The sequence below is a fragment of the Fukomys damarensis genome, unplaced genomic scaffold (genome assembly GCF_012274545.1).
Source record: "Fukomys damarensis isolate Sample0158 unplaced genomic scaffold, DMR_v1.0_HiC HiC_scaffold_36, whole genome shotgun sequence".
Lineage (NCBI taxonomy): Eukaryota > Metazoa > Chordata > Mammalia > Rodentia > Bathyergidae > Fukomys > Fukomys damarensis.
The window spans coordinates 11,176,861-11,198,647 of record NW_022900948.1 but is presented as its reverse complement, the minus strand read 5'-3'; the positions used below and the strand labels follow the sequence as shown (position 1 = coordinate 11,198,647).

At 39.0% G+C, this 21,787-nt stretch overlaps 1 protein-coding gene across 2 annotated transcripts in view; it reads left to right on the top strand.

The window, feature by feature from the left end:
* The first annotated feature begins 329 nt into the window (after positions 1–329).
* Smu1 (SMU1 DNA replication regulator and spliceosomal factor) overlaps positions 330–21,787 on the top strand; it is a 27,223-nt gene continuing 5,765 nt past the window's right edge. Inside the window, exons 1-10 of one of the 2 annotated variants that reach the window (XM_010619199.3) lie at positions 330–661; positions 3,243–3,453; positions 5,085–5,237; positions 6,321–6,431; positions 13,255–13,383; positions 15,025–15,144; positions 16,426–16,542; positions 17,142–17,269; positions 18,021–18,147; positions 20,284–20,451. In XM_010619199.3, the coding sequence (XP_010617501.1) occupies positions 636–661; positions 3,243–3,453; positions 5,085–5,237; positions 6,321–6,431; positions 13,255–13,383; positions 15,025–15,144; positions 16,426–16,542; positions 17,142–17,269; positions 18,021–18,147; positions 20,284–20,451 (1,290 nt within the window). In that variant the 5' untranslated portion in view covers positions 330–635. Of the gene's footprint in view, positions 662–1,038; positions 1,167–3,242; positions 3,454–5,084; positions 5,238–6,320; positions 6,432–13,254; positions 13,384–15,024; positions 15,145–16,425; positions 16,543–17,141; positions 17,270–18,020; positions 18,148–20,283; positions 20,452–21,787 lie in introns of those variants that run through there. The other variant, XM_010619198.3, reaches the window with a different exon arrangement.

Genomic DNA, 21,787 nt, shown 5'->3' with positions numbered 1-21,787 from the left:
CTTGGTTGAAAATACTACAAGCAATTTAGTTCTTTCCAAGAATTGAGTATGCAAATCTTAATTGAGTCCAGGCTGGGTCCCAAATATTTCACTATTTATTAACCTATGTTTTGGCTTCAAAGTCTTTTTTTTTTTTTTTTAAACTCAACTCTGCCTAGAAATACTGGGTAGTGTTCCACTGCTTTCAGTGGTATTCGTTTCTCAATGAAGTACTGTATATTCAGCCCTATCTTTAAATCCAGCCGGGCGTGGAGGAACGTGCCTGTAATCCCAGCACTTGGGAGGCTGAGGCAGGAGGATCGTATAGAGTTTGAGGCCAAGCTAGCCTCAATTACACAGTGAAACCTTGTCTTTTAAAAATCTAATCAATTGATTGCATTAAACGAAAGCAAAATTTCCGAACCAGTACTTCTAATCAGAAGTCTTTGGCGAGTTCTCCCTGAGCATGCGCATAGGATCGCGTTTGATTAGGCTGTTGAGGCCCCGCCCCACGTACACCACACCCCTTCATTTCTGTACGTTTTACTCCGGCGTCGGACTTCGGCCGGAAGTGACGTAACCGCCGGAGGTGTCGTCTGTGTGTTCTGCGACTGGATTCACGGTGGTGCTGGGCCTGCGTCCGGAGAGCTGCCGCTATGTCTATCGAAATCGAGTCTTCAGAGTGAGTCCAGTGATCGTAGATGTTTGCGGCATGGAAGGGCCGGGAAGTTAATGGTGTGGGAAGAGGATCTTGAGAGGGAGGCATCCGAGGGTCTGGGAGTGGAGGGTCGTTTCCTTGCCAACAAAGAAACTTTTTGTCCACAGGAAGCGGCGAAGGGCTGGAGAAAGGCACATTTTGCGGACTTGACCCTTTGCCTTCCTCCGCCCAGTACTTCCTACCTAGTACCGTCAGTGCCTAGCCCCCGGGCCCTCCCCCACGCCCCATAGCCTGTGTTGGCGCCTGGGGGCTCCTTTTCCTTACAGTCCCAGTGCCTAGCACAACGTAGAGGCTTAGTTACTGCTTTAGGAATAAATGAACGATTAGCTGTCTTGTCGGGCCCGGTCTGGCTCCCAGTTAAACCAAAACTGCGTCGGTGAGTTCTGTGTGGCCCCAAAGGGTTGGCAGAATCTGGAGATGGTGTCAGAAGAATGATGGTTGGTGGTAGTGGGCGCGAGGCAGGGAAATGGTGAGTGACTGAAAAATGTGTTCAAGGGGTTTTTTTCAGGGCTACACCCTTCACCTCTCCCTACCAACACTTAATTAAATCAGCAAATATAAGAGTGTGTTCTGAATGTAAGGAAAAGAGGACCGGTCCTAGAGATCTCCTGTGGGAGAAAGGGAGTTTATTCGTTCAACAAATACTGAAATTTACCATGTGTCTTTCAAGATGTGGGGAATACAGTAGTGAAAACAGAAAGCTCTTCCTTTGTAGAATATATTTTTAAATTGGGAAATGCAAACAGTAGGCAAAAATAATAGGCAAAGTACTAAATATAACAGATGGTGGGAAGTGAGTAAAATAAAGCACAGATCCTGATAAAGAGTGCTGGAGGTTAAGATAACTAAGTCAGGGCAGGAGCTGCAAGGGACTTAATGCTTTTGGGGCCTGAATGATAGCTGTAAAGACTGTTCTCCCAGCTTTGACCCTGCCATAGCAGTAATATTTGCTGAATGTTCTTATTATCAATAGTAGATACTATTTACTATTTTCTATGCTAAGCATGCTATAGTGGCATAGTCAGCCCCCTTCCAATTCTCCAGGGTGGCATTTTTCTTAACAGAGGAGGAAACAGGCACAGAGAAGTTAACTGACTTGCCCAAAGGTCACACTAAGTGACTGAACTCTAATGAACTCTGAAGCTTTTAGCTCTTTATTATATTCTGTTTGGGGAGAGGGGAATCTCATTTGGGGAATGCAGAGTGGAATTCAGTGGAACTGTGCTAAGGAAAATAGTACCGTACTAGAATATTGGAGGTATAGGTCTCTGATAAAAGGGTCATGAGAGAAAAAGACTACTGCAGGTAGCAATACTCAACCCCCCCACCCCCTTTTTGGTACTGGGGATTGAACTCAAGACCTTGCACTCTTTAGGCACAATTTCTCTTCTTTCTTTCTTTTTTTTTTTTTTTTTTTTTTTTTTTTTTGAGACAGAGTCTCACTGTGTAGTTCCGACTGCCCTGGAACTCACTGTGTAGCCCAGGCTGGTCTTGAGCTCACAGCAATCCTCCTGCCTCAGCCTCCCAAGTGCTGGGATTACAGGTGTGTACCACTACACCCGACCACAATTTCCTTTTGAGGGTGTTTGCCTTTTTTTTTTTTTTTTTTAGGCAGGGTCTCACAATATATTCCTGGCTGGTCTCAAGCTCAATGCCTCCTGAGTGCAGGGATTACAGGCATGCACCACTGTGCCTGGCTTTGCAGGAGTTTTTAAGAGGGTATTTGCTTTCTCATCAGGGATGTAGCCACATTGGCAGTTCAAATCCTCATTTTTCCACTTATTATCTGGTATTTGGCCAAATCTTCATCTGTAAATTGGAGATAATAGTAATATCTACCTCATAGGGTTGTTTTGAGTAAATGAATAAAAGCAGATGTGATTTTGCAAATGAGACATAGTTTTATGCTTTTTTTATATATAGCTTCACTTGTGTTCAGCAAATTCTATGAAGAAAATATTAATTCACATTTTTTGTCATTTAAAAATGACAAAATCATCTTTCACTTATTGATGGTTTTATATCAGTGATTAGAATAGGTTTAAAACCTTTCATTAAAGTAAGTGATTTTATAGTCAGAAGATTTCATAAGAAGCTGAGTGGCTTAGGAGATAAAAGTTACATTGGTACCATCTCCTTTTCTGACCGAGACACTGGGAAAATGATTTCCCCACTCTGCACTCCAATTCTCCTGTCTCTAGATTGGTGGTGGTGGGGGGTCTTTGGAATTTAGATTTTGAGATTTTGGGCAAATTATTCACATGAAGAAATGGAAAATAGCTGGGTGTGGTGGGTGGTGGCGCACACCTGTAATCCCAGCACTCAGGAGGCTGAGGTAGGAAGATTGCTGTGAGTTCGAGGCCAACCTGGGCTACATACTGAGCACATGGCTGGCTTGAACTACATAGCCATTGAGATTCTGTCTTAAGAAATGGAAGGTAGTCAGCAGGAAAATGACTGAGTAGGAGAAATAAGCTGCGGTGGACCTTTCTTTTGACCCTTGGTGAGTGAAGATTCCTGAGCAGAATGACTTGCTTTCTTTCAGTGTGATCCGCCTTATTATGCAGTACCTGAAGGAGAACAGTTTACACCGGGCATTGGCTACCTTACAGGAAGAAACTACTGTGTCTCTGAATACCGTGGACAGTATTGAAAGTTTTGTGGCGGACATTAATAGTGGCCATTGGGATACTGTTTTACAGGCTATACAGTCACTGAAATTGCCAGACAAAACCCTTATTGATCTCTATGAACAGGTAAGAATGGTGGTAATGCTAGTAACCTCATGTTGGTTTATTGTTGGCTGGGTCCTTGACTGTTGCCTCCTCCCCTAAATCATCAGTGAAGCACCGTAGGACTATAATTGCCTGTAAAACTCATACCTGACAGTATTTTTATTTCTTTCCTGGAAAATCCAACATTTTCCCTAATTGAAGATTTTTGTTTGTTTGTTTGTTTGTTTGTTTGTTTTCCAGTGCTGGGGATTGAACTTGGGGAAATTATAAGTATAATGATACCTCAGTTTACGAACACATATTTGTAAATTGATTCCCAACCAAAAGCATTTAGAAAAATTGTATTTTTGTTTGCAAACTGCTTTGGATGATGAACACAAATGTGGCCATCTTTTCCAGAATCTAGAATGAATTAAGTTCATGAACTGAGAGACCACTGTATTTCTTAACTGATTTGATGTGCCGTGATTCATTTCTGGCTGAAAGTGCAGACCCCACAAGTACTCAGACCTCTCTATAAGGTTGCTTTTACTTCTGATACCAGCTTTAGTTTGGGCATGTGCAGGCTGCCCTCACTTTTGATTAACTGGCTACATATTTTAAGGTACAATGACCCACTTGGGTTTAGTAATTTGCTGGAATGACTCACAGTTCAGAAACGCTCTATCCTTATTACAGTTTAATTATCAAGGGTGTAGGTCAGGACCAGCTGAATGAAGAGACATGCAGGGCAAAGTCTGAGAGGGTCTTGAATGCAGGCAGAGCTGTGCTACCATCTCTGGAATTGGTGTGTGTCGCCTACCTGACATGTCAGTGTGTTCACCAACCAAGAAGTTCCCTTGGCATTTTTATTGGGATTTCATTAGGTAGACGTAACCAGTCCTTATCCTTAGCCATTGCCTTAGCACAAGCTCAAGTGTTTTTTTTTGTTTTTTTGTTTTTTTTTTGGTACTGGGGATTGAACTTTGGTCCTTGGGCTTGCAAGGCAGGCGGTGGAACCACTGAGCTAAATCCCTGGCCCAAGCTAAAGTGTGATTAAAGGGACTCAAAGAGATATTTGTTACTGGCAAAATCCCAGTGTTTTAGAAGCTCCAACCCACGATCCTAGGACAGAGATCAAATTATCATTAAACAATGTTGAGGAAACAAATGAAAAATAAAATATGAATCAATGAGAAAGAAATAACTATGGAGGGAGGAAAGAAGGGAGAGACCGACAGGTGAGGGAAAGGGGAGAACAGGTAGTTTTCTAGAAATTGTAGTATTGTTTGAAGTTAAAAAAATGGGAAATAGGTTTATTTCTTTATGACCCAGATAATTCAGTAATTCCCCTGCCCCCATCTTGGTAACTGGAGAAAGGTTTCTCTGGAACCCATGGAGGTATTCTTGCCTTTAGTTTTCTATATTTTGAACAAGAGACCTAAGAGGAGGAGAGCTTGGTAGATAAAAGTGAAAGGTGGAGTTTGAAGAATTGAAGTTGTTACTTATAGTTACTTCATTGTTTACCTGGAATTGCTAGTGAAAAGGAAAAGGGGCATTTCCCAATGTTGGAAATCATTTTGGTGGGCCATATCTATGTCAGAAATTTTAATGAAATAGGAATATTAATAAAGACAATTCAGTGGGATATCCATTTTCTTTCTGTTGTCCAGGTTGTTTTGGAGTTGATAGAGCTCCGTGAATTGGGTGCTGCCAGGTCACTTCTGAGACAGACTGACCCCATGATCATGTTAAAACAGACACAGCCGGAGCGGTATATTCATCTGGAGAACCTCCTGGCAAGGTCGTATTTTGATCCTCGTGAGGTACGACTGGTTACAAAAAGAAGCTTGTTAACTGAAAATATGCAATAATTAAAAACAAATAATTTCATTGGACACTTGGTAATTTTAATTTTTGTTTTGTTTTGTCTTTTTCCCCTGGTACTGGGGATTGGACTCAGAACCTTGTACTTGCAAGGCAGGCGCTGTGCCACTGAGCTAAATCCCTGGCCCTGATTTCGATTTAATTTTTGAGAAGGATGATTTCTGTTTATATATGTTGGATAAAATTTGCATATGTTAAAGAAAATAGTCTTGTTTTTCAGTTTTCTGAGTATGTTGAGAGTCTTCTCTACTATACACATTCCTAATTTTTTTTTCAAACTCACAGCCATCCTCCTGCCTCAGCCTCCTGAGTGTTGGGATTGCAGGGGTGCACCACCACACCTGGCTTACACACTCCTAATTTTGAGATTGTATGTTGGTAGTACAAAAGTGAAAAATTTTATTCTGATACTAATTCCACATTAGCCTAAGTACTTATCTCACTCTTAGGGGCTAACAGACTGCTAGTATGTTTGCTGAGTTTTTGTATCAGTAACAGTTTTCCCATCCACTTCCATCCCCAGATATTTGTGCCTTTGAGTGATTGATTATGCATACTGGTAACTGATAGTCTTTTATTCTTCTAAAACCTTGTACTTGTGTGTGTGTGTGTGTGTGTGTGTGTGTGTGTGTGTGTGTGTGTTTCTTTCCCATCTAATCTTTCACTTGTCAAAATAAAGGGAAGAAGAATTTAATAGGCATTGGGTAATATAAAGTTGATGTAAACTTAACAGAGACCAAGAGGATGAAGGAAAGGAGTTTAGATTACTAGAGCAGTGTTTATATTAGAGATGGTGAAGTGCTTTGGGGGGCTGGGTGTCATTTGATTGAAAGATGTTTTTAAAGAATATAAGAGTCCTTTGCTCCGTTAATTTTTGCAGAAACTGAATCAATTTAGTTTTTAAAAATGGCTTTCCACTTCTATCCATTTGCATCTCAAAAGTATTAGGTGGTAAAGAGGTGATGTCAGCCAATCCATGCTGTTATTTCTTGGCAATAATGCTACCTCATCTCCTTTTTTAGGCATACCCAGATGGAAGTAGTAAAGAGAAAAGAAGAGCAGCAATTGCCCAGGCCTTAGCTGGGGAAGTCAGTGTAGTGCCTCCATCTCGTCTCATGGCACTGCTGGGACAGGTAATTAAATGTCTGTGGAACTGAAATTACCTTGAACTCTCAATACGATTTTCTGTGTGTATATAATCTTTCTGTCTGAGCTAAAGAAATCAGGCAACTTAAGAACTGGGGATTACCTCTCGAGCTACTTGTACCAGCAGCTGTGGCCATGCCACTCTTCTTCTTTCCTGGGAGTCGCAGTTTCAGAGTAATGGTTAAGAACACGAGCTCTAGCTAGGCATCACAGCACATACCTTATAATCTCAGCACTTGGGGGGCTGAGTCAGGAAGATGGCTGTGAGTTTGAGACCAGACTAGTTTACAGAGTGATTCAAGGCCAGGCTGGACTGCAGAGTGATACCCTCTTGGGTTCACACCAGCAAACCCTCTTAGAAAGACAAATGAACAACAGAGAATATCTTTGCGGAGGGTCAAGGGGCTCCACTGAAGTGGAACCCTGAACTGACTCAGACACTCAGAATGATTCGGGAACAACAAAGGCATAGTGTTCTGAGTACAGATTTTTGCTTTAGGTAGGAGGCAGGCAAGCAAGGGAATGGTAACAGTTTGCTTGAATTTTATTTGTAAAAAAGGTTGAAAATGGAATCATTGTACACAAGGCCATTATCTGTCTTAATTTGTTTAGGGAGACCAGTGTGAGCAAAGCAGCTAAGGTAATGATAAATAACCTGAAAGGCAGTTCTTTCATGCTGTGCATGCTGTGTCATTTTTTAATAAGTGTCAAGGAGACATGTCCATATGAAAGGCCAGAAAAAGGGGGAGACATGAGTGACCTCTGTTTGTCAAATTTGACCAAATCTCAATCTTTGGAGATTAACCCCCAGTGGAGGGCCAGTGCATCCCCCGACTCTTGGCATGAGGAGCATTGTACATTTTGGGCCAGAATCTTTGTTAGAGCAAATATGTTAGAGCAAAATATTTGTGTAGGGCATGTGCCAGTTTTGGTGCAAAAGTTGATGAGATGAACTTTTATCAAAAAGAGAAAACAACCAAAGTATCAGCTGCTTTATTCCCTTTAGAAATGGGTCTAGGGAGTCTAGAATAAAAATGGAGATGGGTAATAAGAGGATGAGAGTGTGTCTGGACTAAGTTTTGTAGTTGTATGAAAAGTAAGAACACATATGGCATGATAGAAGTTTTGACATGGGTGGTTTCAATATTTTATATAGAATATATAGCATATTGAGAATCGGAGACTAGATTTAAAGGTCCTTGAGGAAAAGTTTGTAAAGGAAGTACAATGGCACCTAATTCTTGGCCTTTTGAGTGGAAGAGAATCTGCCTCTAATTTTAGAGAATCTGGCACGATATCAGCCTTTTCATTGTGCTTGGAGCCGTCAGTAAATGTGGTGCTCACCTATGGAATGGGGTTTAGTATGAACAACCTTAGAAAGGATGAAAGGAGTAATAGTTAAAAAGCGCAACAGCTCATCAGTGCACCAAGATCTAAGGATTTTTCTTGTAAAATTAGCTAGTGCACGTTGTAGTGACACAGGCTGTTGAAGCAAAGTTTTAAATTCCCCATGAGGAATGAGGTCTGATCGTAGTTGGATAATTAATTCTCTACCCATGACAATAAGAGAAGCTGTGAGCTTGGCATAAAGTGTGATGTTTTTATGGCCTCTATGGCTCAAAAAGATTTAAAAGGTTAATTATCTAATATGTCTAGTAGGTAAGCATGGAATGGAAAAAGAAATAGTTGAATAGGAGATTGTGGATCTATGTGATCCAGTTGATGTTGTTGACTAGCTTATTGTACTAGCTGTGACTCTTTTTTAGCTTTTGTAGTGAAGGTGTGAGGGGAGCACAAATGAGGATCACTGAAGAATATTAAGTAGGTGTGTCATTTGGTGAGTAGGAATCTCTAATCTGGGTTGGAGCCAATTAATATCACCTAGCATTTTCTGAAAATCATTTAAAATAGTCAATTGGTTTATCCTAATAGAGGGCTTTTGGGCCTTAATAGTATGCTCTTTTAAAATGTAACCCAAGCCGGGCATAGTGGTGCATGCCTATAATCCCAGTACCCGGGAGGCTGAGGCAGGAGGATCGCTGTGAGTTCGAGACCAGCCTGGGCTACATAGTGAGTTCCAGGTCAGTCTCAACTACATAGTGAGACCCTGTCTCAAAAAACTGAAAAAAAAAAAAAAAAAAAAAAAATGCATGCAATAAAAAAAAAAAAAATGTAACCCAAGTAATTCTAGGGGGAGGTTTTTTTTACTTCATCGGGTGTTATAATCAGCTGGAAACTTTGGACTTGTTTTAGCAGTTGATGGTATGGCTCTAAAAGCTCTATGGGTCTGTAGAATTCAACAAGATATCATCTATTTAATGAAAAATAATTGCTTGAGGCCACTGTTGTTTGATTGGTGTTAGTGCCTGAGCCACAAGAGTTTGCCATATTGTAGAACTATTAAGCATAGCCTGGGGCAGCACTTTTTTTTTTCTTTTTTTTGTTTGTTTGTTTGTTTTTTGGGTTTTTTTTTTTAGCACTTTCTAATGAAATCTCTGGGTGGGAGCTGAATCGTTGATAGAAGGAAGAGTGAAATCAAACCTTTCACAATCTTGAGAGGCCAAAGAAGTGGTAAAGAAAAGGGCAAGGGGATTAATAGCAGTGGCACCTGTGAAAAAGGTGGGTTATCTAGTGAAAAATCCCACTGTTGTAATAGTACTCTGGCCCAAAGATTTATAGGCATGTCAGTGATATATGGTTGGGTGAGCACTGTTTTAACCTCTGGGCCAGTCACAGAAATAATAGCACTCCTCAGATCATGAAAGGCTGGGTTCCAGCGCCTACCAACCCAGAGGAGGTTCTTTGGCTAGGCCAAGTTTGGCATCATTGTCTTTTTGCAACAATAGTAACATCTGATCTGGTGTCAACAGCCCTAGGAAGGTTTTATTTTTTATTTGAACAGAGTAGGTCAGGAGGCTGTATGGGCTGTGCCCAGTAGACCCCTGAACTCCCCTCATCTTTTCTTTTCTTTCTTCTCTTTTTGGTACCAGGGATTGAACTTGGGTCCTTGCACTTGCAAGGCAGGTGGCGAAAGCATTGAGCTAAATCCCTGGTCCACTCTCACTTTTCTTTAGACAGAGGAACCCAGTATGGCAAGAGGAGGAGTTGAGCAGTTTTCATTTTAGAAGTAAAAATTTGGATTCCCTTTCCCTGCATTGATACCATAATTTCCCCTTGATAATCTGCATCTACAACGCCTGGAATCACCGTTACCCTCAAGCATTTATTTAGTCTAAATTTTCTCAAAAGTGTTTCCTACATAACAGCACAGTTTGTAATAGCTAAATCTTGGAAACAGCCCATTTGCCCATCCGTTGGAAACTGGATAAAGAAAATGTGGTTTTTCTATAAAATGGAATATTACTCAGCCCTAAAGAATGAGAAAATAGATTCAGTCATAGGAAAATGGATACATATTGAAGATATACTCCTAAGTGAAATAAATAAGGCACACATGTGTAAATACCAAATAGTTTCCCTGGTGTGAATAATCTGCAATAATACATAAGATCCTAGTAAGATTACTGTCATTTAGAAATGGGAAGAAAGGAGCTAAAGGTGTAGGGAAGGTGGGATGGATAGGGGAATGGTAGTAAGGGAAAAGAAAAAAATGTGAGATAATGAAAAGATGAAAATAAAGTGTTTGTAGATGGGGAGGGGAGGAGGGGGTGAAGGGAGGGCAGGGCTAAGGGGAAAAAATGAGAATCAAGACTTGTCATGTAGAGGTACAAGATCCCAACAATGAATGTAACTGTACTGTATCCCTAAAATGTACCAATAAACTCAATTAAAGCTGAAAAAGAAAAAAAAAAAGGTGTTTCCTACAGTTTTGGTTGGAAGGAGTCCAAAGACTTTCCTGGGACCTTTTGGGGGATCCTTTCCTCTAACAGATTCACTTTTGTTGAACTTTTATCTATCTATCCGTCTGTCTGTCTGTCTGTCTGTATGTCTGTCTATCTATCTATCTATCATCTATCTTTTATTTTAGTGAGTAAGTCTAATCTGGTGCTTCTCCAAGTGTTGGCCAGAGGGAAAGGATGATTGTTTTCCCATCTGATTGTAGGCCATCACCCCTGGTTATATGTGGGCTAGGCCCCATTGAGAGTTTATCCAAGAGAAAAGAGGGTTGCTGTGCTTACCATGGCATTGATTAGCCCAGTGGTTCCCTTTTTTTGCAATGAGGGAGCTGGCAAAGGCCCAGGCCCTGAGAAGTATTAATTGGCACAGTAAGCGAAGATCCCCCTCTTCTGTTTGCAATCCTTTTTAAGGTACTGAGTGTGCTGCTGATTACCATGCTCATCACTTGGTTCAAATGGGAACCCTTCTGGCGAAATTAGAACAAATGTTCACTCTAGGTAGAATCCAAGCTCTTATTTACCAGCTATCTGGTCTTGGCAAATTACTTTACTTTTCTGATCCCATTTAATTATTGTGGTGTTACTGTATTAAATGAGATGATTCTTACGAAGCACCTTATATATTGCCTGGCATCTTGGCAGCTGCTGGTTGCTGGTGATTTTTTTATTTAGTATTTTCAACATTGGCATTATTATAAAGCTAGCTAGGAAAATGAATGTTTTATAAATAACACCAGGGCACAAGTGAACAATAGGAATTATTTTTGTTCAAAATTGACATTTAGAAAGGACCATTTTGTGATAGGCTTAAGGTGATTTTTTTTTTTCTTTTTTTGAGTGGCACTGGGGATTAAACCCAGGACCTTACATGTGCTAATGAAGTACTCTTCCACTGATTACACTCCCAACCCTACCTTTGTAATGAGATTCAAAATAGGCTTTTTAAATTTTATTTTTTAATTGACACATAAAAATTGTACATATTTATGGGTTATTGTGTGGTGTTTTGGTACATGCGTGCATTTATGTAATGTTCAAATCAGTGTAAGCGTATCTGTGGAAGCATTTATTGTTGCCTGTAATGAAACTTGCAAAACATTTCTTCTAGCTTTTTTGAAATGCACAGTACACTGTCATTATAGTCGCCACATTGTCCAGTAGAACATTGGAATTTGTTTTCCTTTTTAATTGCTTTTTATTGAATTAACTGTTTTTTTTTCTTTTTAACAGAATAATGTATATAGTTTAAATAATACTTCAGGACCCACACTGGAAAATAGTGCTGCCCTGTACTGCCCGTTTTCATCTTTGATTCTTCCACAATCATTTTCAATTCTCCTGACACTTCTGGAGCTGAATACTATATTATGCTATAATTGCTAGACTCTTCTGTTTCTTTGGTAGGCCCTGGCTGTTTTCTTCTTTGGGAGATTATATATTTCACACCTATGCTCCACTATATGCCACCTTCTTCTCTTGGATTTTCAGTATAATTGTATCACCACTTTTGGTTAAATCAGCATTCAGTGTTTGAATAATTATTTACATAAATATTCATAATTAAAAAGTAATCATTTAATTTTTTAACAATTTTATGAATTACAATAGCTGTATTTTTTACTTTTGTCTAATTTTCTCTGCACATCTACTAATTTAGCCTGAATCTTCTTATGAGAATTGTAAAAAGTCCTTTTTTTCCTTCTTTTCTCATCCTCTTCTGGATGGCCTATTTGTTGCTATCAGAATTAGTTTTCTTGGATTGCCACATACTGCAGTTATTGGGACTTTTTTCACTGGGAATTTTTGGCCTCTTAGGTCATATTTTGTAGTTGTCTGTTTCCTTCTTTTATATCTTAGACCTTTATTTTGATAGAATAACAAGTCTAGTACCTTCCTAAGAAAGGGTGGTGCATGGAGGTAAATTTTTTTTTTTTAAAGTTTTGAGAAGAAGGTGTCCCTCTGCTGCCCAGGTCGGTTTTGAACTTGTTGCCTCAAGCAATCCTCTTTCAGCCTCCCAGGTAGCTGGGAAGAAGTAAATTTTTAAGATTTTACTCAGACCTGTAATTTCTCCTCTTTCTATTCAGTTTTTAATTGGTAAATTATATTTATAAATTAAATTTTTTCAGTTTTTAATTGGTTAAATGTGAGAAGAGAGGCATTGGTTCTTGGTTGGCTTTTTAGGTTTCTAGCTTGTGACTTGGTGAAGCACTTTGGTTGGGGGTTGGTGGTAGAAATTGGCAAATATACCCTATTAAGTAAACTGACGCATCCATTAGATGACATATTTTACAATTATTAAGTGATAATCAGGGCAGAATGTGATATGATAAAAGGTGAAAAAAACCAAAATTTTAACATAATAGTGCAACTACTAATAGGGCAGTTAAGCCCTTTATAAAAGGGGAGAAAAGATGAATGTAGGGTATATGAAACAGTGGCTGGGGCCAGGATTTAGCTTGGTGGTGCCATTGCCTACCTCAAAAGTGCAAGGTCTCAAGTTCAATCCCTGGTACCAAAAAAACCAAATCAAACCCCCCAAAAAACCAAACAGTGGCTGTGTTTGAGTATTAGAACTATGAGAACTTTTGTTTTTCAAATTTTATGATAAAAGAGCTATACCTCTAAGGAAAATATGGGATATATAGACTTCTTGGACCTCCTGCTTTAAAATCAACCTGTATTCTTAAACATAGCCTGTTTTTTTTTTTTTTTTGGTACTGGGGAATTGAACTCTAAGACCTTGTGCTTACGAGGCAGGCAGTGGAACCACTGAGCTAAATCCCCGGCACAGCCTGTGTCTTTATGTTGTGTTTGGGTGGGCAAAGATGGCTGGCATCTGGAAAGCTCACTACTTCCTCTGAACCATATCTTCTTAGGCTTGGTTTTGTCTGAACAGTCATGTCCAGGTCTTAAAAGCACCTGAGCAGATTGCTATACTTTTCTTTTTTCATAGGCACTGAAGTGGCAACAGCACCAGGGATTGCTTCCTCCTGGTATGACCATAGATTTGTTTCGAGGCAAAGCTGCTGTCAAAGATGTGGAAGAAGAAAAGTTTCCTACACAGCTGAGCAGGCATATTAAGGTAGGATCCTTAGACTTTTAGCCAGCTGGTAAGCATTTCTTGGACTCCTCATGGGCTCAGCCTGGCCTTGTGACAGAAGCTTGGGTACTGGAGAGAACTCCTTTTCTAGCTCTGACAACTCAGAATTGCTGTTAGTATCCTTTGGAGTACTGTTGTGACCTAGCAGCATAGCTCAGATGTCTGACCAGTTACACATATACTTGACATCGGGTCTATCACCTGCCATCCATTTCCTCTCAAGATGGCTCCATTTGGAGAAATGGTTAACTCTTTGGTTAAACTTGGGGACTAACTGTAAATTTTCTGTATACTTGCGTTTGTGTTTTGCCTGCTGTATGTTAGTCAAAATGCCAGGCATGGGTTTTAAAGTATATGATAACTTATGTGCTATTTAAGGAAGATGATTTTTATCATCTTGTGACTTACTCTGTTTTGAGGGTGTGGAGATGCTGAAGGTTAAACCTAGGGCCTCACATAATACTGGGCAAACACTAGCATTGAATCACATCCCTAGTCCTTATTTTTAAACTTTAATCTGAGATTTTTCTAGGAAAAAGAAAAAATAATCGCTACAGTTTCCAGAATTATATTTGCTACTTTGTCACCTTGTATCACAGTGTCTCTGGATTTGTGTTCCAGTTGAACTCACAGGTTTTTAAATATTTCATATTCCTCAGATTTTTTACTGTAGTGTTTTTTTTTTTTTTTTTCTCTGAGACAGGGTCTTGCTTTGTAGTTCAGGCTGGCCCTGAATTATGTAGCCCAGTCTGACCTTGAACTCGCTGTGATCCTCTTTTCCTCGGCCTCCCAGGTGCTGAGATTATAGGCTTGCACATATCTGGCTATTTTTGATTTTTTGTTTGAGACAGGGTCTACTGTGTAGTTCAGGCTGGTCTTGAACTCATTATGTAGCCCAGGCTGGCCTGAATTCATGGCATTCCTCCTGCCTTAACCTCCCAGGTGCTGAGATTACAGGCATACGCCACTATGCCTGTCTAGTGTAGCATTTTAAGTTCATCTTTTGTGGATTGTATGTTCTAAATTGCATATAATATTTTTGAGCATATCCCTAATTTACCCTGTCTGAAACTTCCAGCTGAGTAGAAATCCATAATAATTATGCTATAAGGCTAAGCTTCTATGGTATAAATGCTTTCTGTTTTTGGCATTGGAAATGAAGTCTACATTAGAACTTTATTCTTCATCTCTAATTTTCTTTAGTTTTCATATATTATTAGGAATGTCATCACTGGTAAATGGTCAGTCATCTTTAATTAGTCCTTGATTTGAACAGTCACACATTATCAAAAGTGATGAAAGTTTGTTTATAGAACTGTGTAGGAAAATAAACTTTGAGAATATGATCCCTTCCATGCACAACAGGAATGTATTAGGCCACAGTGAGTGTGAAAGTCATGTTAATAATTGTAGTTGATTGTAGCAAAACCTTAGTTTGAGGTAGACAGAAAGCTGGTCAGAAAAAACATTCACTAGCACCTTGTGTCCTGGTGAAGAAACACTCCTCCAGTACATAGGCTGGCTCTGACTTCATGTAAGGACAGGATTTCTAAAAAAATTGCAATAGGAATTGTTTCAAGGACAGTAGATAAAAATGCTTTTGTTTCATTTCATTTGAAACAGTTTGGTCAGAAATCACATGTGGAGTGTGCACGATTTTCTCCAGATGGTCAGTATTTGGTTACTGGGTCTGTTGATGGATTCATTGAAGTATGGAACTTTACTACTGGAAAAATCAGGAAGGTAAAGTATTTTAAATATTTTAGCCTTCCCATGGAAAGAATTACTGACTTTGAATTTCTTGTCTATGCCTTATTTATAAGATTATCTGAAGAAGGATCTGTATGTCAGAATATGCATTACTTTTGTAATTTAAAAACCCAGATAACCTGATTAGTAACAAAGGGAATACCTTTATTTTCTAAATTTTAAATCAGTTTTATGATTCATATTTAAATGTGTGTTATTTTGAATGGGTAATAGTATAATAGTATTAAAAATAGATGAAATCTTTTTTTTTTTTTTTTTGAGACAGGGTCTCACTGTGTAGTTGAGTCTGACCTGGAACTCACTATGTAGCCCAGGCTGGTCTTGAACTCCCAGCGATCCTCCTGCCTCAGCCTCCCGAGTGCTGGGATTATAGGCGTGCGCCACCACGCCTGGCTGGAAATCTATTCTGTTTGTGATGCAAAAATCAGATTTAGTTGGCCCATAAAATGTACAACTTATCACCATAAGCAGATGATTAATTACCTCTTCCTCTTTATTTGTACTGCCAGCCCTGGAAAATCTCAGTTTAGAAGTATTTCTTGATATTTTTAACAAATTTACTGTGTTTAGGGCCAGGGATTTAGCTCAGTGGCACCGTGCCTCCCTGGCAAGTGCAAGGTCCTGAGTTTGATCCCTGGTACCAAAAAAAAAAAAAATTACTGTGTCTACATGTCTTATGTTCAGACTTAAATAATTTTATAACTTTATATTGTGTCCCAAATTATGGAAATAGATAGTTCTCTTTATATTTTAGATTTGAAAAATAATGTCCCATTCTTTGTTTTTTAAAAGGGATTCTAGAATAATTTTGTGATGTTCCTAGTTGGGTCACTGGTATTATAAATATAGTAGTATTAAGGATATACTTTGAACTGTTCATGGCATAGCACATCATCAAATCTAAGTCTGCACTTTATTCTCTGTATATGCAGATCATGTTCCTAATTGTTTTCTTTTGGGTTTTTGAGACAGGATCTTTCTGTACAATTCAGGTGAACCTTGAACTCACTCTGTATCCCAGGCTGGCCTTGAACTTATGGTGATCTTCCTGCCTCAGGCTCCCATGTGCCAAAATGCCTATCAGATTTTGTTTATGAGAAGTATTTTTTAACGTTACTGATTTTTAAAGAAGATATTGGTAATATTTTATAGAGATAGATATATAAGTGCTTGGCAGGATATGAATATTTCTAAGTGCTTATAGAATCCTTTCTTTGCAATGGTGAGTGAGGAAACTGCTGTCATTTCTTTTAGGATCTTAAGTACCAGGCCCAGGATAACTTCATGATGATGGATGATGCTGTTCTCTGCATGTGTTTCAGCAGAGATACAGAAATGTTAGCAACTGGTGCCCAAGATGGAAAAATCAAGGTATGGATTAATGACACGAGCCCTTATATGTAGATATTTTGAGAAGTCTGTAATGGGCAATGTCTTATACATGATATTCGGCATAGTAATAGCTGTTGTTATCAAACATCAACTTTTTGCTTATCACTATTTTTCCATATTTAATCCTGATAATAACTCTGACTAGGATAGTTCATTGACATGCTTAAGGTCACAACAGTTGGTGAGTGATAGATCTGGAACTTCAGATCTGTTCTATCACTGCCTCACTATGCATGGTATATTGTACTGTGATTTTTAAGGGAATAATGTGTAGCCAATTAGGTGTGGTTTGTATGTAAGTGCTGGTAATATATCTGGGGCTATATAAAATACAGAAATGGTCTCTGCTAAATGAACTTAGTGTCTAAATTTTGTTTTAATAATTTATAAGGAAAGAGTTTTCAGTTTGAAAGGATTCAGTTATCATTGTACTATGTGGACCAAACATATCATATTCAGCTGTTAGCATGCATTTTTAATGCTGTTTTGGTACATCAGTGAACATTGCATCTTACTTGGCTCTGTGGGCTATAGAGGGACACTGTATTTACAAGTTTTTATCAATTTTTAAAATAAAGGTCTGGAAGATTCAGAGTGGACAGTGTTTAAGGAGATTTGAAAGAGCACACAGTAAAGGTGTCACCTGTCTGAGCTTTTCTAAGGACAGCAGTCAGATCCTTAGTGCTTCCTTTGACCAGACAATTAGGTAAGTAAGGCTTGCACAAATACCCTCACTTGGGTTTGATATAAGGAGGCCCCAGAGGGAGGAGGCACTGGTAATTGTTTATGTCTTCACTAGGATGAGGTGCTATGGAGAGAGAGAGGATAAATGAAACCTCATGTGCCCAAAGTACGCATGTACAAAGTACAAAGTACAGCAAACAGTACTATTCTTTGGTCCATTTGAGTCTTTCCCCAGAAGAGAGGTTCAAAAGGAAATAAGAAGGGATTCATGTTTCCCAAAGTATGGTCTGTGGTCCCAGCTGTATCATAATCATTTTAAAGGAACAAGGCCCTTGCAAGTAAGATTCCTGGGACCCAGCTGAGACCCAGTGATTCTGAATCTCTTGTTTACCAGTGTTTTGGAGGTCCAATCCCGAGGAGAAGCTTGTATCAGTGACGTTTTTTCTTTTTGTTTTTTGTTTTTGGTGTTTTTTTTTTTTGGTCCCGGGATAGAACTTGATCCTTGTGCTTTCGAGGCAGGCGCGGGAACCACTGAGCTAAATCCCCGGCCCTCAGTGACACTTTTATGCAGTCTCTTTCTGTGCAGATTTTTTGGGTTTTGTTTCATTGATCTAGTTACAGTTATATCGCATACACAATTGCATAGCCTTTTTTCTTCATTTAATGTTATCATTTGAGCTTCTAAAATTCACCCAAAATACACTCAACCTTTGGCCTCAACCGTAACATTTTTAATATTAATTGTTCTTTTCATTTGCTTTTATTTGTGAAAGAATTCATGGTTTAAAATCTGGGAAAACCCTGAAGGAATTTCGTGGTCATTCCTCCTTTGTTAATGAAGCAACATTTACGCAAGATGGACATTATATTATTAGTGCATCCTCTGATGGCACTGTAAAGGTTAAGTATTTTCTGTTGGTTCATTTGTGATGCTTGTCTTATTTTTGTTCTTTGAGGAGATTGCAGTAGTGATGTTGTTGATGATTATGGTGGAATAAACCCTTTTGCTAGTGAGGTATATCTGAGACAAGATTAATATTCTGTGGGTAATCTGTTGGTTTGATGACCCCAAATGTCAAACCTATATAATACAAACAAACTTCATCATGTGTAGAGAAAATGTGTTCAGTCTCAAACATACATGATCCCCTACTGACAGATACAGTGGTTAAATTTTATCTTGCCGTAACTATGGCCTACTAACAGTCACCTCCATGAAAGGCTCAGTGGCCAAATAGATACATTTTTTTTTGCCTTACCCCACCCTGGCCCCAAAATTTAGGGCCTTCCTAGGAGCATTTATAGAGGACTAAGGGAATTATAGAGTAGACCTAAGCCCTTTTTTGATTGCTTGCTGTGCGCAGCTCTGAGCTCTCAGCTGAAAGTAATGGATCATCAGCATCTTAAAGAATTTCATTATTTAAAGAGAAGAGCTCATTTCCTAGAACATATAGGGAAAACCCAGGTAGAATATTGCTAGAGATTTTTGAGACACTTGTTAACATTCTGGACCTGCTTCTTTTAAATTGTCTTACATAAGTGATGATTTATGGTTGATTTAGACGTTAACATGAGCCCTTAAAAGTCAGAGCACTGAAATTGTTCTTGGTTGGAGAATGAGTCAGAAACATGAAAGCAGGGGATGTACTCTCCCTTGGGTTGATTTGGAAAACACATAGAGTTCTTACTACTTTTTAATAAAGGGGTTTTCCCTCTTTGTGTACACATGTGGGCCTCAAAGTTTGTAAATGCCATTGGTAGGTGGCTTGTGCAGGCCTCTTTGTTTTGTGTTCTTTCCCCTTAGTTCTGTAGTAAGTGGAGTAAAGCATCTCATTACTTTTGCACAGAAAATACTAGAAGACTTAGAATTCTTGATTCCTGAAATGTTCATTTTTGCAGAGATTGGGGCAGGTGATGGCTTTTATGCTGGGGCAATTAATAGGGCAACTATTTCTTTCTGCTTATGGATATTTGTTAAACATTGGTGTTGTGCTAAGCTCTGTGTGAGACAGAGTGTGCTTGAGAAATTTTTATGCCTCATTAGATGAGTGGTGTTTGAACAGTGTCATGCAGTGTTTGATCCTTCTCTTTTCTAAATACATATCAGATTTCTGGGCTAATTTAAACCCTTCAGTTCATCAGAGCCCAGAAGGACTGTAAAAACTGGGAGAGTTAATATAAGTGGCTGAGTGGCTTTCACTTCATAGATCCTTGTGTGGAGGTGCTGTTGACTCTGTTCAGTTCTCAGCACAAGCTGTATATTAGAATCATTTGTGGAACTTCAAAAAAATGCCCATGCCTATGTCTCCCTCCAGACCTCCCAAATCAGAATTTGAAGATAAAGCCTGAGCCAAAGAAGTTCCCCTTTGGTTTTGATGTTAGGACAAGGGTAGCTTTCTGGTTGTTTATTACAGTAGTAGTACTGACACATAACTTCATTTCAAAGATAGAGGTAGCTTGGTTAACTAGGGAAAATTTATAAGGAAAGATCATAGATTTTAAAGGGTTTTTTATTGGGCCTGGGATTTAGCTTAGTGGTGCCATGCCTCCCTGGCAAATGCAAGGTCCTGAGTTTGATTTCTGGTTTTAATAAAAGGTTTTATTATTTAGTGTGAGTTTTTCTCCTCTCTTTTTTTTTTCTTCAGTGCTAGGGATTGAACCAGGTTTTCAGATACACTAGGCAAGTGCTCTTTTGTTGAGCTATATTCCTAGCCATTCTATTTTGAGACAGGGTTTCACTAAATTCAGGCTGGCCTTGAATTTGTAATCCTCCTGCCTCAGCCTCCTAGGTAGCTGGTGTGTGCCCCCAAGCCCAGTGTGGCTTTCATTTTGTTTATTCCAGTTAATCACAAAGTAATGCTTACTGTATACTTGGCAATCTTGGTTACTTGATTGTACTTAGAATCTAGTACAAGCTTTTTGCTTTGAGTCAGTTTTATTATTTATTGTAACCTAAATTTGTATTTTTTTAAGCCATAAAACTTTAGAAATTTTTATACTCAAAAACTGTTTATGCTTTAATTTTGTGTGTGGTAGATCTGGAATATGAAGACCACAGAATGTTCAAATACCTTTAAATCTCTGGGCAGCACCGCAGGGACTGACATTACTGTAAACAGTGTGATTCTGCTTCCTAAAAACCCAGAGCACTTCGTGGTGTGCAACCGATCGAACACAGTGGTCATCATGAATATGCAGGGGCAGGTGAGTACTCAGAAAGTACCTTTGCACAGAAGCTGGTCTAGCCTTCCCTGTAATTGTGTAAACAGCTTAAGGTATATTTACTTTTCAGACACTTGCTTAAATTATACCTCTATAAAACTTTTTTTTTTTTTTTTGTTGGTTTTTTGAGACAGGGTCTCACTATATAGTTGAGACTGACCTGGAACTCACTATGTAGCCCAGGCTGGTCTCGAACTCACAGCCTGCCTCAGCCTCCTGAGTGCTGGGATTACAGGCATGCGCCACCACACCCATCTTAAAACATCTTTTTGATGTTTTGAAATTATTTCCTTGCCCCAAGGGTATTTGTATATTATGCTGCATTTCATCCTTGGGATGAATGAGGCTCTGATGTACTTTCAAGCCTTCTGTAGAACCTCACTTTCGATTGTAAAGTAACAGTCTTTTTCTCTGTTAAGGAGATACAGGGTAGTATGGATTACCAATCCATAATATCTAGCTACCACATGGGTTAAAGTGGAACCCTAATGAGAGAAAGGCAACAGTGTCCTCATGGTCTGTATTTGTAATCAGGATCCCTGGAAGTTTCCCAAGGAATCTCACTTTTCGGTGAGACTGTGAGGTAGCACTGGGAACATAGAAACATCAGGATTGAGGTTTCAAGTTCTGAGTGTGTGCTGTGGCACTACTGAGATGCTGGCCTTGGCACTGGGGGATATTGCTGAGCATGGAGAAGACTCAGGGCTGGTGTGATGTATTCTGTCTTGTTTGAGTCCTGTGACTGAAGTAGTAGTAGTTGCGAACCCATAACTGAGAAGGTTGGTCTGCAGTATCTGCCAAGTCAGTGCACAGTAGCCATAGCTGCCCAGTGCATCTGCTGAGCACACTTACAGTTAGTTCTCTGCTAAAGATTTTATTTGGAAGAAAAATTTATTTTTATTTTTAGATTTTCTTTTGTTTGAGAAAATTTTATCACGTTGAAGTTGCAAGAATAGTACAGAGAGGTCCTGTGTACCCTTTTTCCAGTTCTTCTAATGCTAACATTTTAAATAACAGTAATATCATTAATAAAACTAGGAAATTGACATTACCACAGAATACTGTTAAATCAACTACAAATCTTATTTGAATTTCACCAGTGTTTACATGCATTTGTACATTTTTTTTAAAGGCAGGAATATAATAGTTTTTTAATATCATGTATATAAATTCATGTAAAATCTACAGTAATAATGCAGAACTATTCATTTCCAAAGGGATTTTCTGATGCTGTGTCTTTGTAATTCCACCTACCCATGGCCCTAATTCCCAGAAGCCACTGATCTTTTCCAGTATTACATTTTTTTTTTTTTTTTTT